General features: G+C 42.6%; 1 protein-coding gene across 1 annotated transcript; it reads left to right on the plus strand.

Annotated features, from left to right (window-relative positions):
* Positions 1-1,224: 1,224 nt before the first annotated feature.
* ADGRF4 (adhesion G protein-coupled receptor F4) lies at positions 1,225-22,105 on the plus strand (the record flags this gene model as incomplete). The annotated part of the gene is made up of 8 exons (XM_080806647.1): positions 1,225-1,329; positions 5,631-5,673; positions 6,575-6,726; positions 8,899-9,132; positions 10,051-11,412; positions 16,100-16,141; positions 19,422-19,481; positions 22,058-22,105. The coding sequence occupies exons 1-8, from the start codon at positions 1,258-1,260 to the stop codon at positions 22,103-22,105; spliced, it is 2,013 nt and encodes a 670-aa protein (XP_080662773.1). The 5' UTR covers positions 1,225-1,257.
* Positions 22,106-22,127: the final 22 nt, after the last annotated feature.

Below are 22,127 nucleotides of genomic sequence, written 5' to 3' on the forward strand. Positions count from 1 at the left end.
ATAATGGATTTATATCCATTTGAAAGACATAAGTTTGGAAAAAAGAAGCCAACGGGACTGAAATCTACTTGAAATTGTGGGTTCATCTGGGTTGCTACTAAATACATTTGGAAGTGATGAGCAACAAAGTAATCCTTGTGCTTAAAGAACTGGGGACCTTCAGAAAACCCTGTTAAAACAACAGGCTGAAACTGGCAATGTAAAATATTTCAGTCATTGGATTTCAGTAAGATAAGTATTTCACTGCAGGAAATATGGTTAAAAAGACATTTTGCCTAGTCTTTAAAATAATGGTATTGTTTGCTGTAGAATTATGCATGATTGGGAGAAAGGCCATTCCTTTTTGGCTTAAAGTGGTCAAATAGCCAATATCGACCATTGCAAAAGTTCCTGGCCTTTGTTGAGGACACCAAGTCCTCTAAAACCTTCCATCTAAAAGCAAAGAAACATCAAAAACCTTTCAAAGAGGATTTCACTCAAAATGAAAAATATTAACATTATTAAAATTTAATTCTAAAAAAATTCAGCTTATGTTGAGTCATCTACAGAGCATGGATCTGATATGAATCATCAGCTCTTCCTGACCACCTACCCTACTCCCATCCACTCTCCTCTCTCTCTAATGACTGTATCATGGGCCCACAATGTCTCCAGCACTGTTCTGGGTGCCAAGGAACCATTTTAGTTTTGACATCAATTTGGGCTGAAATAACAATGGCAGGACTTGGCTAAAATCGGTTTTGAACTTTGCTACCTACCTATGAAAATACAGCTCCAGAGTTAGGTGGGAGTGAGGCTCATAGGCAAAGCCTGGAGCTTACTCTCCTTCCAAAGATATTTCTGGCCCGAGTCTGCACACAGGAACCCTAGCTCACCTTCTACTGCGGCCACCCACACGTTTCTCAGGCCTGCCTAACCCAGGGAGTGAACCATCATTCTGGTTCCCTGTACGTGGGCTATTATTCATTGCAACCCAGCAGGAAGCTTCCTTTGGAGGGATTCCCACAGGAGGTATCCCATCGCCTGCCCTTCCCAGCGCCAGCTGCTGCTCACACCTGCAGCCTCTCTGGATCAATGGGAGGCTGCAGGGATGCCACCTCTGGGGCATAGACATTGGAGATGACGGCAAGAAGGACAGAACCTGAGCTTAAAGGCTGACTGAATCTTCAGGGAGAAGCTTCGAAAGCTTCGGATTGGAGACACTTTCCTTTTTCATTGATTTTTCTAGAAGCAAGAGAGACAGCCGTGTGGAAGACGATGACTCACATGCTTTTGCTGTACTGCTTCATGTTTCTTTTGCCCACAGAGTCCTGCAGGACATTATGCCAGGTAAGAAAAGGGAAGTGGGAGGAGGAATGAGCGGGAAAGCAAATGGAAATGCACAGCCATCTGCTGGGGGCCCTAGTTACCTGTGCTCAAGTGGAGGGGGAAGGCAGTGGTCTAGCCAGAAGAAGTTGCAATGACAGGTATCCAAAATCCATTTTAGTTAATAGCCTCTAACTATTTTCCCTTTGATTTTTTTTTTTTATGAGTTCTTGAGATGAGGCTCAAATGATTTGAGGTTAATAAAGTTTTTCTTCCGTATCCTTTGATGGTGAAGATTTTCATTGTTCATAATCAGGGGGGTGCTACTTCTGTGGGGGCACCTGAAAATGTGGGGGTGGTAAGCGGTGTCATGTGACTGGGAGATATTTAATGGCAGTTAGTGGGCAGGACCTAGGAATGGTCTGGCTCAATGAAGCTTGTCCCACCCAAAATGAGATCTCTTTGAGAATCCTGTTAATGAACCCAATGGACCGGCTGGGGGGAGCAATGAGCCCCTCAGATAGTCAAGGCTTAAGCAAGGTTTAACTGGGATGAGATCTGTAGCAACGTACTGGTTGTAAGTTTTGTGGGGCTGTGAGCCCTATGATGCTCTCTAGAATATTTTTCCTCATACCATAAGTCATTTTGATGTCCTTAACAGTTACTTAGTTAAAATAAGGTGTGGAGGATCATTGAGATAGATAGATGGGTAGAGAGACATAAAACTACTTTGATATTCTTGGGAACAGTGTATTATTATTGGACTACACGATGTGGAAGGGAGATTTGAGATCAACTGGTAAAGCTTCATCTCTTACATGAGAGAGGAAACTGAGGCCCATGTGGTGGAATGTAATTTTCTTGAGGTAATTTTCTATCCAGCCAGAGGACTTAGGTAGGACCCTTGTTTCTTCAGATTCTGTTTCTTATACTTTCCATTGTATTATGTTCCTTCTTAGCAAAAGTCTCCTTAGGAAAGAATGATTTTGGAAATTCTTTGTAGGAGTTTCCAAATTATAATCACTCAAGGAGTTTTCTCCACGACTCCCCTTCTCCCCAGCACTGAGCTGGTGCCTTGCTTCTGGGACCGTTAAGACTCCTTCAGAAAGACTTCTCCCGGAAAGTATCCTGACCCCACAGCTTCGTTCTCCTTCCCCCTTCCTTCCCTCATCCCTATTTTCCCATAAGACAGAACCTGGAGAGTAGACAGAGCCTGGGATGTTTGTTTTGTTTTCTTGGTTATTGAGGACTGCCTTACGAACATTCTGTCCTTTTCTTCTCAACCTACCAGTTACTGGATGCTGAGCTTCTGGGTGCTACCCCCCTCCTGACCTCCCTTCTCACTCAGCATCTTCTCAGGCTTGGCAGATTACAGGTTTCCAAAGGGTTCTTTTCATAGTATTCTGCTGAAGACTGCAGATGTCTAAAATTAAAGGGGCTCATATCAGAGGCCACCCTAGACATGAAATGACCAGGAGGAGTTGGATGTGGATGTGTTTCAGCAAGTTAGTTGGGAAGAAGTGAATCAGGTCTTTCACTTAAGAAGGCAGAGTTTCCAGAATTCCTTGTAAATAGCACACCGTGGTCCTCTGCCCACATATCTGATTAATAAAATGTGACTTCATAGGATTCTGTTTAATGGGCCATGGGTTATCCAGAATTATTCACTTTGAAATGCTTTATTGTGGTGTATTAGAGGCCATGGACCTCTCAAGATGGGCTGAGGACATCACTTCCCCACAACCTACAACCTCCTCTGCCGTCTCCACTTGCACCTGGGCTGACTTGGTGGAAAGGACAGTGTCACAGGATTGAGAAGAGTTGAGTTCTAGACTTAGCTCTAAGAGGAACCCCCTGCGTGACCTCAGGAAAGTTGTCTTGTCTATCGAAGACTCACCTTCCTTACCTATGTAATAAGAATGTCTTTCAAAATGCAAAAAAACTGCCATTTTAATATTCTTGCTGGGTCAAAATCCTTTAAGTCTTCCAGGTATATAATAAGGCTTGGATCTCTAGACTGAAACGAGAAATCATTTTACATCAGTGCTCTGAAGGACATTGTATTTCGTGAATCCTCGGTGATATCTTCTTCACCTTGGACAGACCCTAAAATGCCCAATTCAGATCCTCCATAAATTCTTATTGGTAGAGAAAATGGAAGATTAGTGCTTGTTTCTTGATAACATAGAGAGAAACAATATTGTGAAGAAGCAAGGGACATGAACTCCATACGATACTCACATAGCTAAGTCACGGAGCTTCTAGGTCCTTCCCTAGTGGTTTAGTTCTTGGAATGCAAGTTGGAGAATTGGACCATGGCTCTTCCCAGCTACTAGAGAGCAAGCTTCTGGCACAAAACCAGGAGATTTCAGTCTCTCTATGCACACACACAAACACACATATGTACACATGGCGGTATATACATACATGTTAATATGCACATGTACACATACGTGTGAGACAGAGAACTAGCTATGTAGGGAGATATAAGAGACATGATACACAACCCATGTTCTTAAGGAACATACAGTTTAACTGAGAAGATAATATGTGCATATAAAAATGGTTAGGTAGTAAATAGCAGGGAGGTGAGTATATGCATATATGTGAAACATTGAATGTGTGTTATGGAGATATAAATAATAAATCCTACGGAAGCCAGAGAGAGAAGGATGTATCATTTAGAACTGGATCAGGAAAGATTTCTTGGAAGGGACAAACTTGAGCTTTGTATGTGTTAGATATTCAGTAGGCCTTTATTCAGACAGTAGTAATGGGAGCTAAATGTTAAATACCACTTACAATATTCCAGGCCCCATTTTAAGTGTTTTCCTTAGGATGATATCATTCATTCTTCATGAACGTGCTCTGTGGTATCACACAATTATAATACTATCATTCTTACCCTACTTTAAGGATGAGGGAACTGAGGCTCAGAGAGATCGACTTTTCCAAAGTCTCAAGTGGTAGTATTGGGATTTGAACCCAGGTGGTCCCTTCCCAGAGTACAGCCCTTGACCACAATGTGATACTGCTTCTCAGTGAAGGGTCCAGTCTGATATGAATGGGCAGGATGGAGATGGGTTTTTGATCAGGAGAGGTGGGAAGTGCTCATGATAGGGGGGAGCCAGATTTGAAGGGAGATCCCTTGAGGAACAGGAATACAAAATTACAAATATAAAATTAAGGGAAAAGTGAATGTCTACTTAAATTGAGGAAAGCAATTACAATACATTTCAAATTTTACAACAAATTGAGAAATGCTAAAGAGTTTTACGTTCAGCAATTACTCAGCCTTATTCAGTAATAAACCCAGTAAAATCACAATATTTTTATTAATAATAAAAGATGCTCACATCTTTTCCTCTACATTTTTGGCTACATATTTGATTGCCAATAATTTTATAATTTTTTTTCTATAGAGAAGATAGAAAACTTATTCAGTTTTTCCTCTAGCATTGCTGATCAAATTTGTCTTTTATTATAGCTAGTTTAGAAAAATATCTTTCAGCTTCTCCTTTCATTACTGGTAATGCCATTTAAATACGTAAGACTGTTGTCAACTGTGGGGAAAGCACCTAACAAGTTTCTTTCAAATATGAGCTGCAAGGTATCCAGAACACTTAGAATTTTCTCACTCTGTGACTCATTGTAAATACTGTTTTTTAAAAATTGTAAATAATTTAAAATGAATGTCACGTATTTGTTGATGTCCTCATTGTAATATGGAAATGACTGCAAATTTCATAAATATATCCTATTAAATTCAAAGTAGATGGAGCCCCAATTCAATGTATACTTGTCCAGATTCCATAAATAGCTACAGCCTCTCTAACACTATCTATCCAAAATGAGGGAGAGTGTGAAGGAAGGAAAGGTAGAGTGGCCAAAAATCATGGTCTGAACAGAAGATGGTTAAACTGTTTTGCCTTTGGAAATTCAATAAAATATATGATCGTGTGAACACATTGTTAGAACCTCTCTCAGGGCTTTGAAGGGGCCCATACAAACAAGGGATTCCAAAGCTTCAGCTCCGTTAACTTCCACTTAAGTCCATCTCTGCACATGGTGTATTTCTTGGATAGAATGCTGGTCCTTCTTGTTGGAGAGGAAGGAGGGCTCCTGCTGAGTCTCCGCCAGAGAGAAAGCCATCCCGACTGATGACAAAATGGGGCCATGGGGACGTACTTCCTGGTCTCAGCTTTTGTTGGTGTCCTGGCATCAGAGATGATTCAGATGTGGCCATTGGTCTGTGACTAAAGTGGATCATTGGGCTGGCATCACAACAATTAGTTTTCATGTGGATTTTGATTTTCCCTTTCTAGGTTGCCAACAAAAGCAAAGAGAAGATGTCTGCCAGGCCACATGGTACGTTGGCAGCGATTAGTGATCAAATGGAAATTTTTGTTTATTGTAACAGAGAACCATGTTCAGCCCTCTCTTGATGGCATGACAGATGGGACTGCTTAATGGCTCACATTGGGACTCTTTAGTTATCTCATATTAAATCTTACCTTTGACCCCTGCTCTCCTCTCCTGCCAGCACCCTCTGCTCCGTCCTGGCCAGAGAGTTCTTTGCCATAAACTCTTTCGCTGACCCAGTCCAGCCTGGAGCAGTGGCCCGAGCAGGTTTGGGAAAACTCTTGGGTGACATGACTCGTTACGAAGTTCTGGAGCTGGGAGCTTTCTCACAGAACACGGGGTGCCATGGCTTCCATACTGTGTTCTGGGGAGCTGGAGGAGTTTGAGGGAACTGTGGGGTGTGAGAGACCTCGTGGACTGAACGTGGGCTCTTTCTTGTCACTTCAAAAGGGGAAGTTCCCCTTTTATCTGTTTTGCATGTCTGAGTTCTGGATAAGATTTTGTTGGAGGGTGCCTGGGTGGCTCAGTGGGTTAAAGCCTCTGCCTTCGGCTCAGGTCATGATCTCAGGGTCCTAGGATCGAGTCCCGCATCGGGCTCTCTGCTCAGCAGGGAGCCTGGTTCCTTTTCTCTCTCTGCCTGACTCTCTTCTTATTTGTGGTCTCTGTCAAATAAATAAATTAAAAAAAAAATCTTAAAAAAAAAGATTTTTTTGGAGACAACAGTTGTTTGTCACTGAAATAGATGACGATCACTGATCTATTTCAATCGTCCTCCAGTTTGAGAAGAAAATACATCTGATGTACATGGGGTTCATGTGCCCTCACTGTGCTGACGCCTTGGTGATTAGCTCACGCGGTACAGAGCCCCAAGATCTCCATCTGATGTCAATACCTTTTATTTCTCCAGGTGTATGTGATGGTGTCTGTGTGGACAATTCCCACTGCAGCCAACCTTGCCCTCCAGACACTCAGGGAAATACGGGGTTTTTATGCAGGCAAAAGAAATGGCACAAGATCACTGAAACCTGCCGGACTCTTAATGCCTTCAACATCTTCGAGGTAATATCCTTTCTCTCACACGCAGAGGGGAGACCCAATTAACAATGCATAGTGCAGTCAATAAGAGAGAGGGGAAGCACATGGCAGGACTGGTAGGTGAGTGCATTTGTACATGAATACATAAACACCTACTCATTTTCTCTCTCTGCACAAGAATGGAGGTTCTAAGTTTGGGCATCTGAAAGTTTGTGCTCTGGGTTCCTACACGCTTCATGATACAAAGGAACCTGATCCTCAGGTCAGAGCTAGAAGAACTGTGGGGAATGATCACAGCTTATTTCTCCATCTTTGCTCTTAGCTCTTTACAGCAAAGCCTCGGGCCTCAAGGTACCCTTCTCTGACCAGCAGCATTGGCCACCCTGAGAACTTTTATTTATTTATTTTTTTAAAAGATTTTATTTATTTATTTGACAGAGATAGAGTGAGAGAGCACACAAGCAGGGGGAGGGGAAGGCAAAGGGAGATGGAGAAGCAGAGTAGGGAGCCCGATACAGGGAGTTGATCCAGGACCCTGGGATCATGACCTGAGCCGAAGGCAGATGCGTAAGGACTGAGCCATCCAGGCGCTCCTACCTTGAGAACTTTTAGATATACAGGCCTCACTCTGGGCCTGTTGAATCGAATCTGAAGCTGCAAGTTATCAAGGCCCCCAGGTGAGTTCTGTGGTCAGTAAAGCATGAGGCACAAGCTGGCCGCAAGGGAAGGCCTTCGTCATCAAACAGATGAACCTATTTCCACACATACTTAAGTAATGACACACTTTTAAAGATCAAATTTTGATAAATAAAATCAGGTGAAATATTATTTCTTCTCTTTTTGTTTCTTCACTCTTCTTCTCGTAGGGGCTTCACCTTTCTGACATTCAGCTCCTGATTCCTTAAGATGAGTCAATACCTTCACATCTCTTTGGTCCTAGGGAACATCCCTATTTGGTGATTTTAGGGGCGATCAGGGGGAACACCAGTAGATGCTATACTTGAAGTCCCCAACCAGTCTTCAAAGGCTGCCTGCCTCAGGGTGTCCATCACTGAATGTGCCCCTAATTTGAGAAATCTGGGCAATGATAAATACAGAGACCCATGTACTATATGTTTTACTATCTAAGTGCTTTAAGTCAAGCTTCCAGACTGCTAAGTAAAATATGTTCTGCTGGTGTCCCATGAGGTTTTATCCTGCTCCTCAAGGGTGGTGGAAAGCCAAGGTCACATGCTCATAACCCTGAAAACTGGTATCCTGTTGCCACCTCGCAGGCCTAGTGGTGAGCATACTGGTGGTGTGGTCCATCATGTAGCACAGACTCAGAGAAGAGGCCATGTGGGCCCCGGAAGTGGGTTTGGGGTTGCTGAGCAGGGAATTTGAGTGTCTAGATGCAGGGACATGAGTTCTGAGTAAGCTTATCCTCTAGGCCCACAGTCTCTTTGTCTTGTGAAGGGGCAGGCAAGAAGATGCCAGGAAGGGGTCCTCTAAAGTAAGGGTTGACTTTTTTTTTTTTTTTTTTGTCTGTAAAGGGCCAGATAATTAATATTTGATCCCTGTGGGTCAAAGGGTCTCTATTGTGAGAATTCAACTCTGCCATTGCGGCAGGAAAGCAGCCTTAGACAATACTTCAGTAATGAGCAGACTGGCTCCAAATAAAACTTTACTTACAAAAAAACAGGCTGCCAGTCAGGGGCCATGTTCGCTTCCCTTGTTCTGAAGGCTGGGACCCAGAACCTGAATCTGTGGGAGATACTATTTATCACTATTTTCAGTCATTCTTTTGTGTTGGTGTCAGCTGATTCATCCAAATCTAGTCCAGAATTTCTATGTTTAAAATATGTTTAGTAAAAATAGGCTTAAATGACATTAGAAATTTATCAGTTGCACAAGACATATATACGGTATATATGCACAGAAGGGGTCTGAAGTGCTTTGCTAAAGATAACATTTGTTCACTGGAGAGGGAGGGCTTTGCAACAGGCAGCTGGCAAGCTGGAACTTGGGTTTTTCTATTCATATACCTTGGTAATGGGGCAAGTTACTCCATAGCAAATGTGACTACGAAAATATAAAATTGACAAACATTTTGCAACGTACAATTGCGTGATAAGGGTGTCCTAAGGTTGATTAAAGGTACTTTAATATTCAAAGCAAAAGTAACCCAATACAAACTTTCTTTTTGACCTTTCTTAGACAAATTCATATTCAGTTCGACCATTCGGAGGAAATACTGTAATAAAAGAATATGCCAGAAAGTCTGAGACCATCACAGACATGCTGATGCAAAAGTGTCCGGAGGATTTGTCCTGTGTACTCAGGAACATTCGGCAGTCTCCCCGGCTCCCAGGAAACATCGCTGTCATTGTGCAGCTCCTACACAACATATCCACGGTGCTATCGACAGGTGTCGACAAAGTGAAGATGCAGGTGAGTAGCCTTGACTTGGTAGAATGACATTTTGGTGGAAAGGAATGCAGTTTCGCTGGAGTATTCTGTGGGCTTTTGGGGGTCTATCCCATCAGTGTCTGTAATGCCTAGCATAGCAAGTGCTCAATAAATGTTCACCACAGAATAAACAAAGGAAAATGGAAAAGGTGAACACAACCAGTACACGTTTAGAAACAGAACTTCTTGGGTGCTGGGCCCGACCCAGGGATAAGCTCGCCCAACGTATATTTTGGCTACTGAAAACCTCTAAGAACTATTCTGGTTCCTGCCGAGGAAGACTTTTCCTACTTTTACTTGTAAGTCAGAACAGGATGCTAAGGTGGAAATTAAGCGAATGCAAAGAATACAGCCATACGTGTCTGCTGCAGAAGTGTGAAGTGGACCTGGATTCACTTCTTTTACTTTGAATCTTTGAGGCAGAGGAGAAAAAGGAGGTTCAGCCTCTGGCATCAAATTTCAATTTGCTATGTTCCTGTCCAGGGTCCTACACACAGTTGGGACTCAATAGATATTTATTGGGTATTCTGAGCGGGGTGGGCAAGTGGCTGGCTTCACCACAGTGTGAAGGGGAAAGTGCTGATGTCAGTGAGATTGGGGAAGGCTGCCCACTTGCCTGCCTCCCAGGGAGACTCTTCATACATGACATGAGGGCAATTCCTTCCTTGTGCTATTCTCCAGCTCAAACTTTGTTGGCCTGCCAGTACCCTGGGGATCTCATTACGAGGCTGATTCTGATTCACTAGGTCTGGGGTGGACCCTGAGAGTCCATCCTTCTAAGAAGTTCCCAGGGGATGCCTATGCAACGGGCTGGAGGACCACACTTTATAAAAGTGAATCCTGACTGTCCTGGCAGATTCGGGAAGTGGTTCAGTACTAATTCTGGTTCTTCATTGGCAGAGTTACAGTATCATGGCCAACCACATTCTCAACAGCAAAAGCATCTCAAACTGGACCTTCATCCCTGAAAGAAACAGCAGCTGTGTCCTGCTACACTCGGTCAATTCCTTTGCAAGAAAGCTATCTATAAATAAGTATCCCATTGACATATCAGATGTCTTCATTCATACTATGGGCACCACCATATCCCAAGACAATGCTGGGAAGAATTTCACTTTTTCAATGAGAATTAACGACATGGGCAGTGAGATCACTGGGCGGGTGCTGATTGGTAGAGATGAACTTCAGAAGGTGCCTGCTCCTTCCCGGGCCATCAGCATTGCATTTCCGACTCTTGGGGCCATCCTAGAAGCCAGTCTTTTGGAGAATGTTACCGTCAATGGGCTCGTCTTGTCTGTCATTTTGCCCAAGGAACTTAAAAGAATCTCATTGATTTTTGAAAAGATCAGCAAGTCGGAGGAGAGGAGGACACAGTGTGTTGGCTGGCACTCCCTGGAGAGCAGATGGGACCAGCAGGCCTGTCAAATAATTCAAGAAAACTCCCAGCAAGCTGTTTGCAAATGCAGGCCAAGCAGGTTATTTACCTCCTTCTCCATTCTCATGGCACCCCACATCTTGGAGAGCCCGATCCTGACTCATATCACGTACATAGGGCTGGGCATTTCGATCTGCAGCTTGGTCCTTTGCTTGATCATTGAGGTCTTGGTCTGGGGCCAAGTGACAAAGACAGAGATCTCATACTTACGCCATGTGTGCATTGCCAACATCGCTGCCACCTTGCTGATGGCTGACGTGTGGTTCGTCGTGGCTTCCTTTCTTAGTGGTCCCATGACACACCACAACGGATGCGTGGCAGCAACGTTTTTTGTTCATTTCTTTTACCTTTCTGTGTTTTTCTGGATGCTGGCCAAGGCACTCCTTATCCTCTATGGAATCCTGATTGTTTTCCATACAGTGCCCAAATCGGTTTTGGTGGCTGCTCTCTTTTCAGTTGGCTACGGGTGCCCTTTGCTCATTGCTGCTGTCACGGTTGCTGCCACTGAGCCCAGCAAAGGCTACCTACGGCCTGAGGCCTGCTGGCTCAACTGGGACATGACCAAGGCCCTCCTGGCCTTTGTGGTCCCAGCCCTGGCCATCGTGGTCGTAAACCTGATCACAGTCACACTGGTGATTGTCAAGACCCAGCGAGCCGCCATTGGCAGTTCCATGTTCCAGGAAGTGAGAGCCATTGTGAGAATCAGTAAGAATATCGCTATCCTCACACCACTGCTGGGCCTGACATGGGGATTTGGGATAGCCACTGTCATCGATGATAGCAACCTGGTCTTCCACATCATCTTCTCCTTGCTCAATGCTTTCCAGGTAAGTCTAGGTTCTACTGACCCAGTACTAAGGGAGAGAATTCAGGAAGAAGGTTTGTCATCAGGAGCTTCTGCAATTGTATTTCTTTGTGAAAGACAATGGACTTGGAGTAGCGTAGTGAGTCAGGAAATAAGCTTTTTCCCCAGAAAGGCCTGGGTTCAAATCTTGGTTCTCTCACTTACTAATGTGTAATGTTCTCTTGGGATATTTGTTTAACTTTTCTGAGCCACATTTTTCTCACTTATAAGATGGGTATAATACTGCCCACCTTATAGGGGTGTTAGGAAAATGAAATTAAACATTGGGAAAGCACCAAGTACCAAAATGACCTAAAGATTATAAATAGCACAACAGTAAGGCTGAACTGCTACTGTTTAGAAATTAAACACCACCACTTCCCCCAAATCTAGGTACCTAACTGGAGATATTAAAATGTGCTCCTTTATTATATTTCTTTCCATTTGGAATTTTTAGTTCCCATTGGAAATCATCTTATTTTAATGAGGCAAGTCATACAGAACAGTATTAAAGATAAATAGTTTCCCTTCTCTTCTCTCACCTCTATGAATTAAACAATGTTCACAGTTTCATGTATCTCCTTGCCAAATTTTTATGCTTATATACAATATATTTTGACATAATATAGGGGTTAAGATATATATTATTATGCACCTTATTTTTTCACTTAAGAATACATGGTAGCCTCTTAGTAGATAACTATGTATAAATATGTCTCTTTAATGGCTGCATAGTAGTTATTCCATATTCAATATTCAATAATCCCTTACTTGACTGAAATTTGTTTTTTTTTTCATTTTTTTCCTGTCACTATGTACCAATGAGCCAAAGTTTATCATATTGAATGTTAAATACGTAGATAAGAATTAACTGATAAGAAAGCTTTTATTTTTCTAATGACCTTTAAAATAATCCTTTTTTCTGAATGTAGACTTATTTGAAAATAAATGTTTTACCTGGTGGATAATAGAGATTTGAAGTCAAATATTTTCTCTTTTTTCTCTTCCAAAATTCAAATATAATGATTTCATTTTACAATAAGCATTTTGATGGCTTGGCAAACAAAGTTAATAATAATAGAGGTGCCTCATAATTTGACTCTGTATTTATGCATTTCTACAAAAAAACATTTTTTATATAGCTTTTACCCAAGTTTATGCAGCTAGTCATGGACAGGGCTGGTATAACCACCTAGCGTTCTCAAATTTCTGATCAGCATATCCCATGGCTGTTTGTCAGGAGCCCTTAAAAAGTTTATGTATCTACTCCCCTGCATTTCCCTTTCCTTGTCTCCCGGGCTGTCCTCTTGCCTGTGAGTTTTGGTCTGGATTAGGCTGTGAGCATTTGCATTTTGGTACCATGAGCTCCTTTACCTATCATGATAAGATCAATTTGTAATTTCAACTCAGTTTCTGCCTTGACTCTTGCCAAGGAGGGTGGAGCTCATCTAAATGCCAGTACTGATGGACGTGAGAAGCTGAGCCTGGGGTGTGGATGAAGGGTAGACACTGGCGTAGGCTCTAGGCACTGGTGTGCTGCAAGGTGGTTTGTCCTGTCTCCAGAGAAATGACTTCTATTTTCAGGAGTTTTGCAAGCTGACCTCATTAAAAATTAAATATGCGAACTTGTGATTAAATAAAACAAAGTTTCTGTGTAAGGTCCTACATCCTCAAAATACATTAATTCCTAATTATTTGTCTATATTTTCCTATACTCGTGAGGTTATTTTCATCTATTATGTCTGTATGGTGGACACACTGTATAATGATGTGTCCATCCCTTCCTGACTCCACATTTGGTGACATTGCATTGCTAGATTTTAATCAGCCAATGTGGGAGTATTTAACCACAGAGACGGGCAAGTGCTACAAATTAGTAGAGTTGGTTATGGCTAATTACCAGCAAAGCAGTGGGCCAAGGCATCCTTGGGATGCCCAGTGTGGGAGGAGAGAAAGGGGAGCTATCCATCAGCTGAGGTGGGGGAACACAATCAAGCAAGAGGAAGGAAGCAGAACTAGCAGAGTCTTAGAATGAGGGGCAGGTGGTACTGATGGAGCAGACAGAGAAGAGATACCCCTGAACACACCGTGAGGTCCAGAAGATGTAGGAGAAAGACTCTCCTGGGGGTTTCCTGGTCCTAACCCTGTGGGAGCACCTCCACTGGTTTTAAAGCTCAACTGCCCCCTTTGCTGGGGAACTAATAAGTTGCTGACTTGACTGCACACTTTATAACCTGCAACTCCTGGTTGGTATCCTCTCTTGTATTTACTGAGAGCAATTGTGGGCTGGGTAAGGTTTGGAGACCCCCTTATAGTTGTTTTAGTAGGAGAAAAGTAAATGTCTTATTCCATTTGAGCTGCTGTAACAAAAACACCATAGATTGTGTGGCTTATACATAAAAGAGATTTATTTTTCACAGTTTTGGAGGCTGACAAGTCCAAGGTCAAGGCATACACAAATGCAGTGTTTGGAGAGAGCCTGCTTCCTGCCTCATAGACGGATAGCCATCTTCTTGCTATAACATCACATAGCAGGACAGGCAAGGGAGCTTTCTGGGGTCTCTTTTGTAATGGCACTAATCCCTTTCATGAGTGCCCCACCCTCATGACCTAATTACCTCCCAAAAGCATGCCTTTAAATACCTTCACCTTGGGCATTAGGATTTAGCAGATAAATTTTGGTGGGGGGATAGGAACATTCCTTCCGTAAAGCATATATTTTAAAATTTGGGAGAACACCTTGAGATTTATCTGCTCCAATTGTGGTTTATCTACCAAAGAAATGCAAAGAAGCTGCTACCAGTGAATTTTTATCAATCAGATACTAAACCCTTGATTAATAATTTATCAGATTTTCTGAATGATATTTTGTGTAACTTTTCCCAAGGTGGGACCAATGAAAAGTGATCTTAGTGGAATATTTCCCAGTTACACTGTATTTATGAGTAAGATAAACGACTACAAATGCAGGTTGCATAATTAAGCTGTTAAACACACACACACAGATGTAGACACAGACATACACACAAATAAATATACAGAGACACCACATTTATCGAGTATTTTGTGTCAGGCGTTATGCTAAGCGTTGCAGATGTGAATATACTTAGTTTAGCCACGAGAAATTGAAAACCTTATATGGAGAGAAATTCCTCTTTGTCCTTTAACCATAGGAATATATCTTTTAGAGGAAACAGGCTAAAATCATGGTTTCTAGATATTTAAAAAATTTAAATCCTAAGCAAAATTCCGATTTAAAATGTATCCATTGTACCAAAACCAGGCCTGGGTGTACGTGTCCCAAGCATTTTTATACAAATGACACTTTGTAACCTAATGGCCCATGACATCCATGACATTTTCTTGGTAGACACAGTGACAGATTTCAACAGTTATCTTGTAGGCTAAGTGCATCACACAGAAAAGCAATCTCACAGAAGTTCTCCAAGCTTTGAAGTGCTTGCTGGACTGGCTGAATGGATAGGTATATTTGGTATGTTTAGGGGAATGGATGAGCTACATGGGCAGCACCAATGCCTGTGAAATCTTCCACCTCTCAGGTAAGCTTTTTTACAAATAGAGATAGCAGTGGGTTTGGTATCATTCCCGTTGAGGACCACCGGGTTGCAACATCTTTATGGTGCCATTTATACTAAAACCATGTGTCTTAATAGACCTCTGCCTATTATAACCCTAATATAAGGCTTCATATTCAATTGTGAAATTGAAGGTGATGCCTTGTTAATCAAAGGTCATGAGCTCATTTCTCTTCTCAGGTGAGCCAGGACCTGCATAACCACACCTTCAGGAGAAACTGTCTAATGAATGCTGCAATCTATCACATTTTCAAAGTTGAATCTCTGAGTTTCTTTCTCCTTGTCTGGAAATGGGACAAATCCTTTTCCTTCCTTCTTCAGGGGAGTGTTTTGGGACAACTCAAATGGACTATACCTATAGAGGAACAGCTTCCTTTTGACTTTCATGGGGTCTGACTTTGTATGGATGGTAAGGGATCTGCGAGCTAAGTGATTCCCTCCATGTTATCCTATTTGGAGCATCTGTTCCTGAGCACACGTTATGTGCTTAGAAGCTCAATCTGTTTTGGGTCTTAGTTTTCTGAGGGTCCATGCGCTTGACTTCCATTGTGAGTTTTATAACAATCTTTGGTTGTGGATGGGGGAAGGAGGTTGAGAGTGTTAACAGAAGCTGAGCATAGTCGCTTTTGATATTTTTTCTATGGAAGTTTCTTTCATTATAGTTTGTCCAAAGACTGCAAGGCTGCTGTCTATGACCTAACATATTCTCTGACACTTGCTCAGACTATTGTAGTCTGGTGAGCTCCTGATAAATGCAAAACACTTTTATTTTAGCCAGTTGAGAAAGAAAGTCCCGTCATCTGGTATAGATCATGGACCTTGGTCTGTTTGATTTACTGAGGTTTCCCCGGTGTCTGGCATGAGGCTGGCACATCAAGATGCTTAATCAATATTCGTCGAATGGATGAATCTAGGTGCTGTGACCGTAAGAGAGTCAAAATTTTATAAAATTGTTTTTGATTTTATTTATTTATTTATTTATTTATTTATTTATTTTAAACTGGAATAGAAACTGACGAGTACTGGTATTTAAAATGGCTAAACGGCTCTTCTTCCCTCTTCTGTCTTTCTCAGGGCTTCTTCATCTTGGTGTTTGGAACAATCCTGGACCCAAAGGTATCACAAATCCTTCTTCCTTTTGTTTTCCCCCATGATCCGTACTCGGCTCTGAAATCCTCACTTGTAAAGACCACTTACTGAGTGTCTCTGACCTCCATCATTTGTGCGGACACTTGCACACGGCATCACTCTTCTTTATGATGCAAGTAAAATCTACCATCTGGCAAACCCTTGCGGAGCTAAGCATTGTATGTACATTAGCTCTAGTCTTTAAAACAATCTTGGGTATTCTTATTTTCAGTTTTATGGAGGTGGACCGTGAGACTCAGAGTGATTAAACTTGCCCATGAGCTCTACAGAAACCCACTCTAACAAGCTGAAACAGAAAGAGGATTAATTAAATCTCACAAGATCAACTTCGGGAAGGTCTCTCTGGCTTGGAGACTCGAGGCCACACCCAAGGAAAAATTCCCAATCCAGAGCACAGAACTAGACACCAGTGCTCCTCCGCACTTCCCTGGGTGCAGATAGCACATCTCACCAGGCCCATGTCAGGCAGCAGATGCTGAGCTAGACTTGCTGCTCCTGTCGTCCTGTAGGTCACCTCTGCCCTGCCTGTTGGAATCCACTGGCACCTGCTTCTTTGTCCTGTCATGTCTGATTGGCTGAGTCCAGGTCACGTGGCTGGATTTCCGCTGCAAGGGAGGTCGGGACAGTGAGTTCCACCTTAAAGAGCAGTAGACTCTGCGAAGGGAATTTTCCAAGTACAGATGTGTGTGTGTAGGTGGTGAGTGGTGAAAACAGAGGAAAACTAAACAAATGAATAGAATACCAAATGTTTACTCAGCCTTCTAAGATCACTCTCTTTCCTTTATACTATACTGCCTCCTGAGTGAGCAAAGTAATCAACTCTTTCAAATGTAGAAGAAAACACCTTCACTGCAGGGTTGATTTTTTACTTAATTATTATTAATTAGTTAATTCCATTATTAAGTTAATAGCTGAGATTTATGAAAGAGGCATTTCACACTCGTCCCTTCATTTTGTTATGAGGATACCATATTGACCGAATAAAAATTATTTAGAAGTGGTAGAGTATTGGTGTTTCAGTCTTCCGATTTCCGGTACAAACTTTGCACCACTGGGAGAGTTCCTTAAGTCTCAGGAACCCAGATCCCCCAAAAGGAATGAAGAGATAATGATGATTTTCCTGCCTATTCTGCTCAATCTGGTAAAGAACAAATGTGATTTTGTTAAGTGAAAATACACAGAAAGCATTTAAGGTATACAGTTGTATACCAAGTGATTTTTTTTTAATTAATCATAATACCACAAAACAGCAGCAGCATTATTATTTATTAATTTACCAGGTGTTATGAGATGTGCAAAGAACTCTAAGACATAGAACCTTCTGTGAAGATCAAAACCTCTTACATTTAACATTCTAACATAAAAGGTCAAGACTCAAAGATGTCACAGGAGCGTACATGATTAATTGACATAAAGTTGTTTATGCCAGGAATCTTCACAAATTTTTTTTAGGATAAGTAAAAAGTAATGAGCATATGTCTCCAGATGGGTTTATTATCAATTTACAAAGTATGTATTTTGCATGTTATGAAACACAAATTTTAAAAAAGATGAGAAAAAAGGAAATGTAAATAGAAGCTCTAGGTTGTCTCCCCATATCCCAGTGGACCCTTGAGTGCACAGCCCCCAAGCCCTGGGTAGTGCCTCTCCCCCCTTGGATCCCGTGTGTGACAAAGCATATTGTATTTTCTGGGAAGCATGAAGTCACTTTGAGCTGGAGAGGTTTGGTACCCATTAACTGTGAAGACAGAACTAACTATAAGTCCTCAGAATGTGAATAACATTTTATGAAGTGGAAGGGAAGAGGGAATAGAAATAAGACAGTGCCTGCATTCAGCAGGAGAGATGTAGGGAAATTGACAAGTTGGTTTGGAGTCTGGGGATATAAAGCCAAGTCTCAGTTCTTCTCAGTAGTCAACTGACTTTGGGTGTCACCTCGACTACTAATCTTAATGTCCTCTGTTGTAAAATGGGCATAATAGTATCTATTTTATAGGATTATTTCTTGAATAAAATGAGATGACAGGCATGAAAAGTGTTTTTTAAAAACATATGAATATAAAACAAAATATAATGTAAGAAACAAAGTATATTTGATACATTAATAAATTACTTAATATAGGGGCTCCTGGGTGGCTCAGTTGGTTAAGTATCTGTCTTGGGCTCAGGTCATGATCCCAGGGTCCTAGGATAGAGCCCTGCGTTGGGCTCCCTGCTCCACAGGAAGCCCGTTTCTCCCTCTCCCTCTGCCTCTGCCTGCCACTCCCCCTGCTTGTGCTCTCTTTCTCTGTCTGTCAAACAAATAAATAAAATCTTTAAAAAAAATTACTTAATATATAAATATGCCATATTAGCATTATACTGTATTAATTTATATTATTATAGATCATTTATAACATTAATACATAAATGTGTTTTATTAGTATGTTATATGTATTTCTATTACTATATATTACATTAGCATTAACATACCATATATAATCATATATATTATTTAATATGTATCAAATATATTTACATTTTATAATATATTTATGTTAAATCTATTTAATATATATTTAACATACAAAATGTAGTTGTTATTTGTTATTCTTATTTTCTTTATTCCATGGACTTTTGCTATGTTGCATAGGATTCTGTTTTTTAACTATGGATTGGCCTCTAGAAAAGGTTGTTTTCTTTTTTAAAGATTTTATTTATTTATGAGAGAGAGCATGAGCAGGGACAGAGGGGCAGAAGAGCTGAGGGGCTGAAGGGCAGAGGGAGAGGGAGAAGCAGGCTCCCCACTGAGCAGGGAGCCCGATGCAGGTCTCCATCCCAAGACCCCGGGATCATGACCTGAGCCGAAGGCAGACACTTAACCAACTGAGCCACCCCGGTGCCCCTGGAAAGGGGGTTCAAATAACAGACAAGCCACAGGAAATGTCTAACTATCAAGTGCTCCAAAAATCTGCTACCAAAGCGAAATCAAAGATTCCTCAAACTTGTGGCAAAATGTATTTCTTAGGCACGGGGTTCACGCTTCAGGCCTCTGAATAGGCGTCTCCTGTGCTAGCCTCACCTTCTTGTGTCTCTCCCTCTCCCCACCTTTTCCTGAAGCGTTCCTCCGAGTTCTAGACCCCTCCACATCCCAGCGACAGGGCCTGGCTGGTAACCCACTCTCTCCCCAGAGTGTTGGCCTGGCCTGAGCATCTGTGTTGACTTCTCACAATCTTTTAATTCTTAACTCCTTTTGTTCTCTATCCAGATAAGAGAAGCTTTAAAGAGTCGAGTAACTTCTGCAAAATGGAGCTCCAGACTATCTGAGGTAAAGCCTGCATACTCATTATTGCATGTGGCGTGTTGCTAAAACAGTCCCCCTAACTCTGTGTCTTCCGAAGTGCTCCGTGAGCACCTCTTTGATCTGTTCAGATTCCTTCGGGGGTCATGGCATCCATAGAGAGGAAAGCAGACTATGTGCATTTAGAGGAGAGTGGCCAGGCAGGGAGTGGGGGTGGGCGGTTGTTTCGGGGGGGCAGACTTCAACCCAGGCAGCAGGAGAGCAAGCCCATGTGGAAGCAGAGAAATGAGAAAGAAAATCTCATCTTCCTGGGACCGCCTGCTCTTTCCCTCCAACTCTAGTTGGCAGAGCTGCAAACAAAGTGAGGAAGTCCAGGGAAACAGATTCTGACGCCACACAAACAAAGAACTTCCTAGTAGCTTGATTTTCAAGAGGGGCTGGCCGCCATGGTTACCGGAGTTGTAAAGGAAGGCTGGGGCCGGCTCAGCGGTGTTGTAGAGAAGGCTCTACACACGCCCTTGACCTTCACTTGCGCAGTGCAGAAACCGTGTATTGTTATGCCAAGGTTCCACCCCTCAGCTGTTCTGAGGGAGGGAAATACGGAAAGTGTTTGAATGGCCGCAAAAGGGACTTCAAGGTTGGCCCCGGGGACATCGAATCCAAGAGAAGAGGCAATCTAGAGTCTTCCAGGCCGACATTGGGTAGGATCCATACCCATGGTTGGGCTGACAGCCTGTGGCCTGAGTAGCAGCACTGTCCCACCCTATATCCCTTGCCTTTCTGGTCTCTCTCTTTTGATTTCCGTCACCCTCCTTTTACCTCCCCTCCTTTCTTTTCCCATCTCTATGGCTGTTACTCCTACCCGAACTTGGTCCTTGGTTTGCACACTCTGGGGATTGTTGGCCTCTCCATAGCCTTTCCAGCTGAAATGTTAAAATTTCATTTTATTGAGACTAAACATCAATCATGATTTAAAGCAGTGGATCTCAACCTTAGCCAAAGATTGGAGTCAAGTAGGAAGCTTCAAAACATGTTGCCGAGTCCCACCCCTGCAGAGTCTCATTGGATTGGTCTGCGGTGTGTCTGGGGATTTTAGGAGGCCCCCTGATGGTTCTCATGTCTTTGATGCTGGGACCCTCTCATCCTGAAGTCCCTAGCATTGTACATATTTGCCTCTAGCCAGCTTGCTTGGCGAAAGTACCCCCACCACGTCACTGGTCTGCCCGGTGCCCTCAGGAGAGGTCAGGCTCTTGCAACCCCTTCCAGTCTGGCTCCGCTCCTTTCTGATGTGATTTCAGTACCCATTGGTCCAGCCACACAGGGCTAGTCTGCCCTTCAGTACTATCCAGAAATAGTCATTGGGCCCATTTCTCTTTGTGTTTTTACCTAAAAGATAAGTCAGGATTATACCCAGAACTTTATTTTCAGTTTGTTGGTTGTGGAGTCCATGGTTTTCAATGCTGGCAGCACCTTAGAAACACCTAGAGAGCTTTTTAAAAAACAAATACTGTGTACACCCAAGAAAGTTTAAACCATGCACTCTTGGGGTTAGGGCTTGTCACTTTAAAAATTTTTTTAATTAAATTTAATTTTTTTAATTTAAAAAAATTTTAAAAAATATTTTATTTACTTGAGAGAGAGAGAGAGAGACCATGAGCACGGAGGAGAGGGAGAAGCAGGCTCCCTGCGAGGAGGAAACCCGATGTGGGGCTTGATCCCAGGACCCTGAGAGCATGAACTGGGCTGAAGGCAGATGCTTAACTGACTGAGCCACCCAGGTGCCCCACTTATTTTTAATTTTAATTTTTTTAAAACTCCCCAGTAATTCTGATGAGCTACCAGGGCTAAGAACCATGGGCCTGGGAACCGGGTAAATTTATCCTAACTTCTTGCAATCCTTCCTCTGCCCACAAGCTTTAGGCTGTTTCTAGTCAGTATTATGTCTTCCTCAGAGGAAGTAGGCTTATTTATCTGTCCTCTCTCCTGGTGAGTAGACCTGAGTAGACCTAAGTAGGCCTCTCTGTGCAGCAACCTCTCCTCGTAGAACCTGCTTATGGGGTGTCAGTCCCCGCTCCCCAGACCCAGGATACAGAAATATGCTTGTCTGTGTTCATTTTACATCCAGTGTGGCGTGGTCTATGCTCATGTGGAGATCATTCTACCTGTGAGTTAATGCATTATCTGTCCTAAGCAACATTTCTGTAAAACACGAGGCTATTTTAGACTCAGGTACATTATAAAAGGATGACTGTAACATGGAAGGTTCCAGTAGGCCAGCTGGGAAGCGCTATTTGAGGGCTAGGAGGCATTCTAGTGTTGCTCTGTCTCTCCAGGCCACTCGCTTGCTTCGTCCCGCCTTCCTCCCCCCACGAGCACCCCCCCCCCCCAGGCCCCCAGGAGAGGGATCCAGGCCAGGTGGGTGGAGGAAGTCTCACAGGGGCCTGTTCCTATGTTATCAGCAGTGCTAATATAAAGAAGGAGGGGTTGGAGAGAAAGGATATAATCAGTAGCTGTAGGTCACCATTCTGTGTGCTTTGAATATTTGTGATAATCACAAGTGGACTACTAACGATTAAGTGCAATTACGCTTTTGTTGTTGACAGAACCTTTCTACTGATTTCTCCCGTCACCCCACCAAAGCGCCAAGCTAACAAACCTGGCCATACCCCTAAC

The sequence above is a fragment of the Martes martes genome, assembly GCF_963455335.1.
Source record: "Martes martes genome assembly, chromosome: 6".
NCBI lineage: Eukaryota > Metazoa > Chordata > Mammalia > Carnivora > Mustelidae > Martes > Martes martes.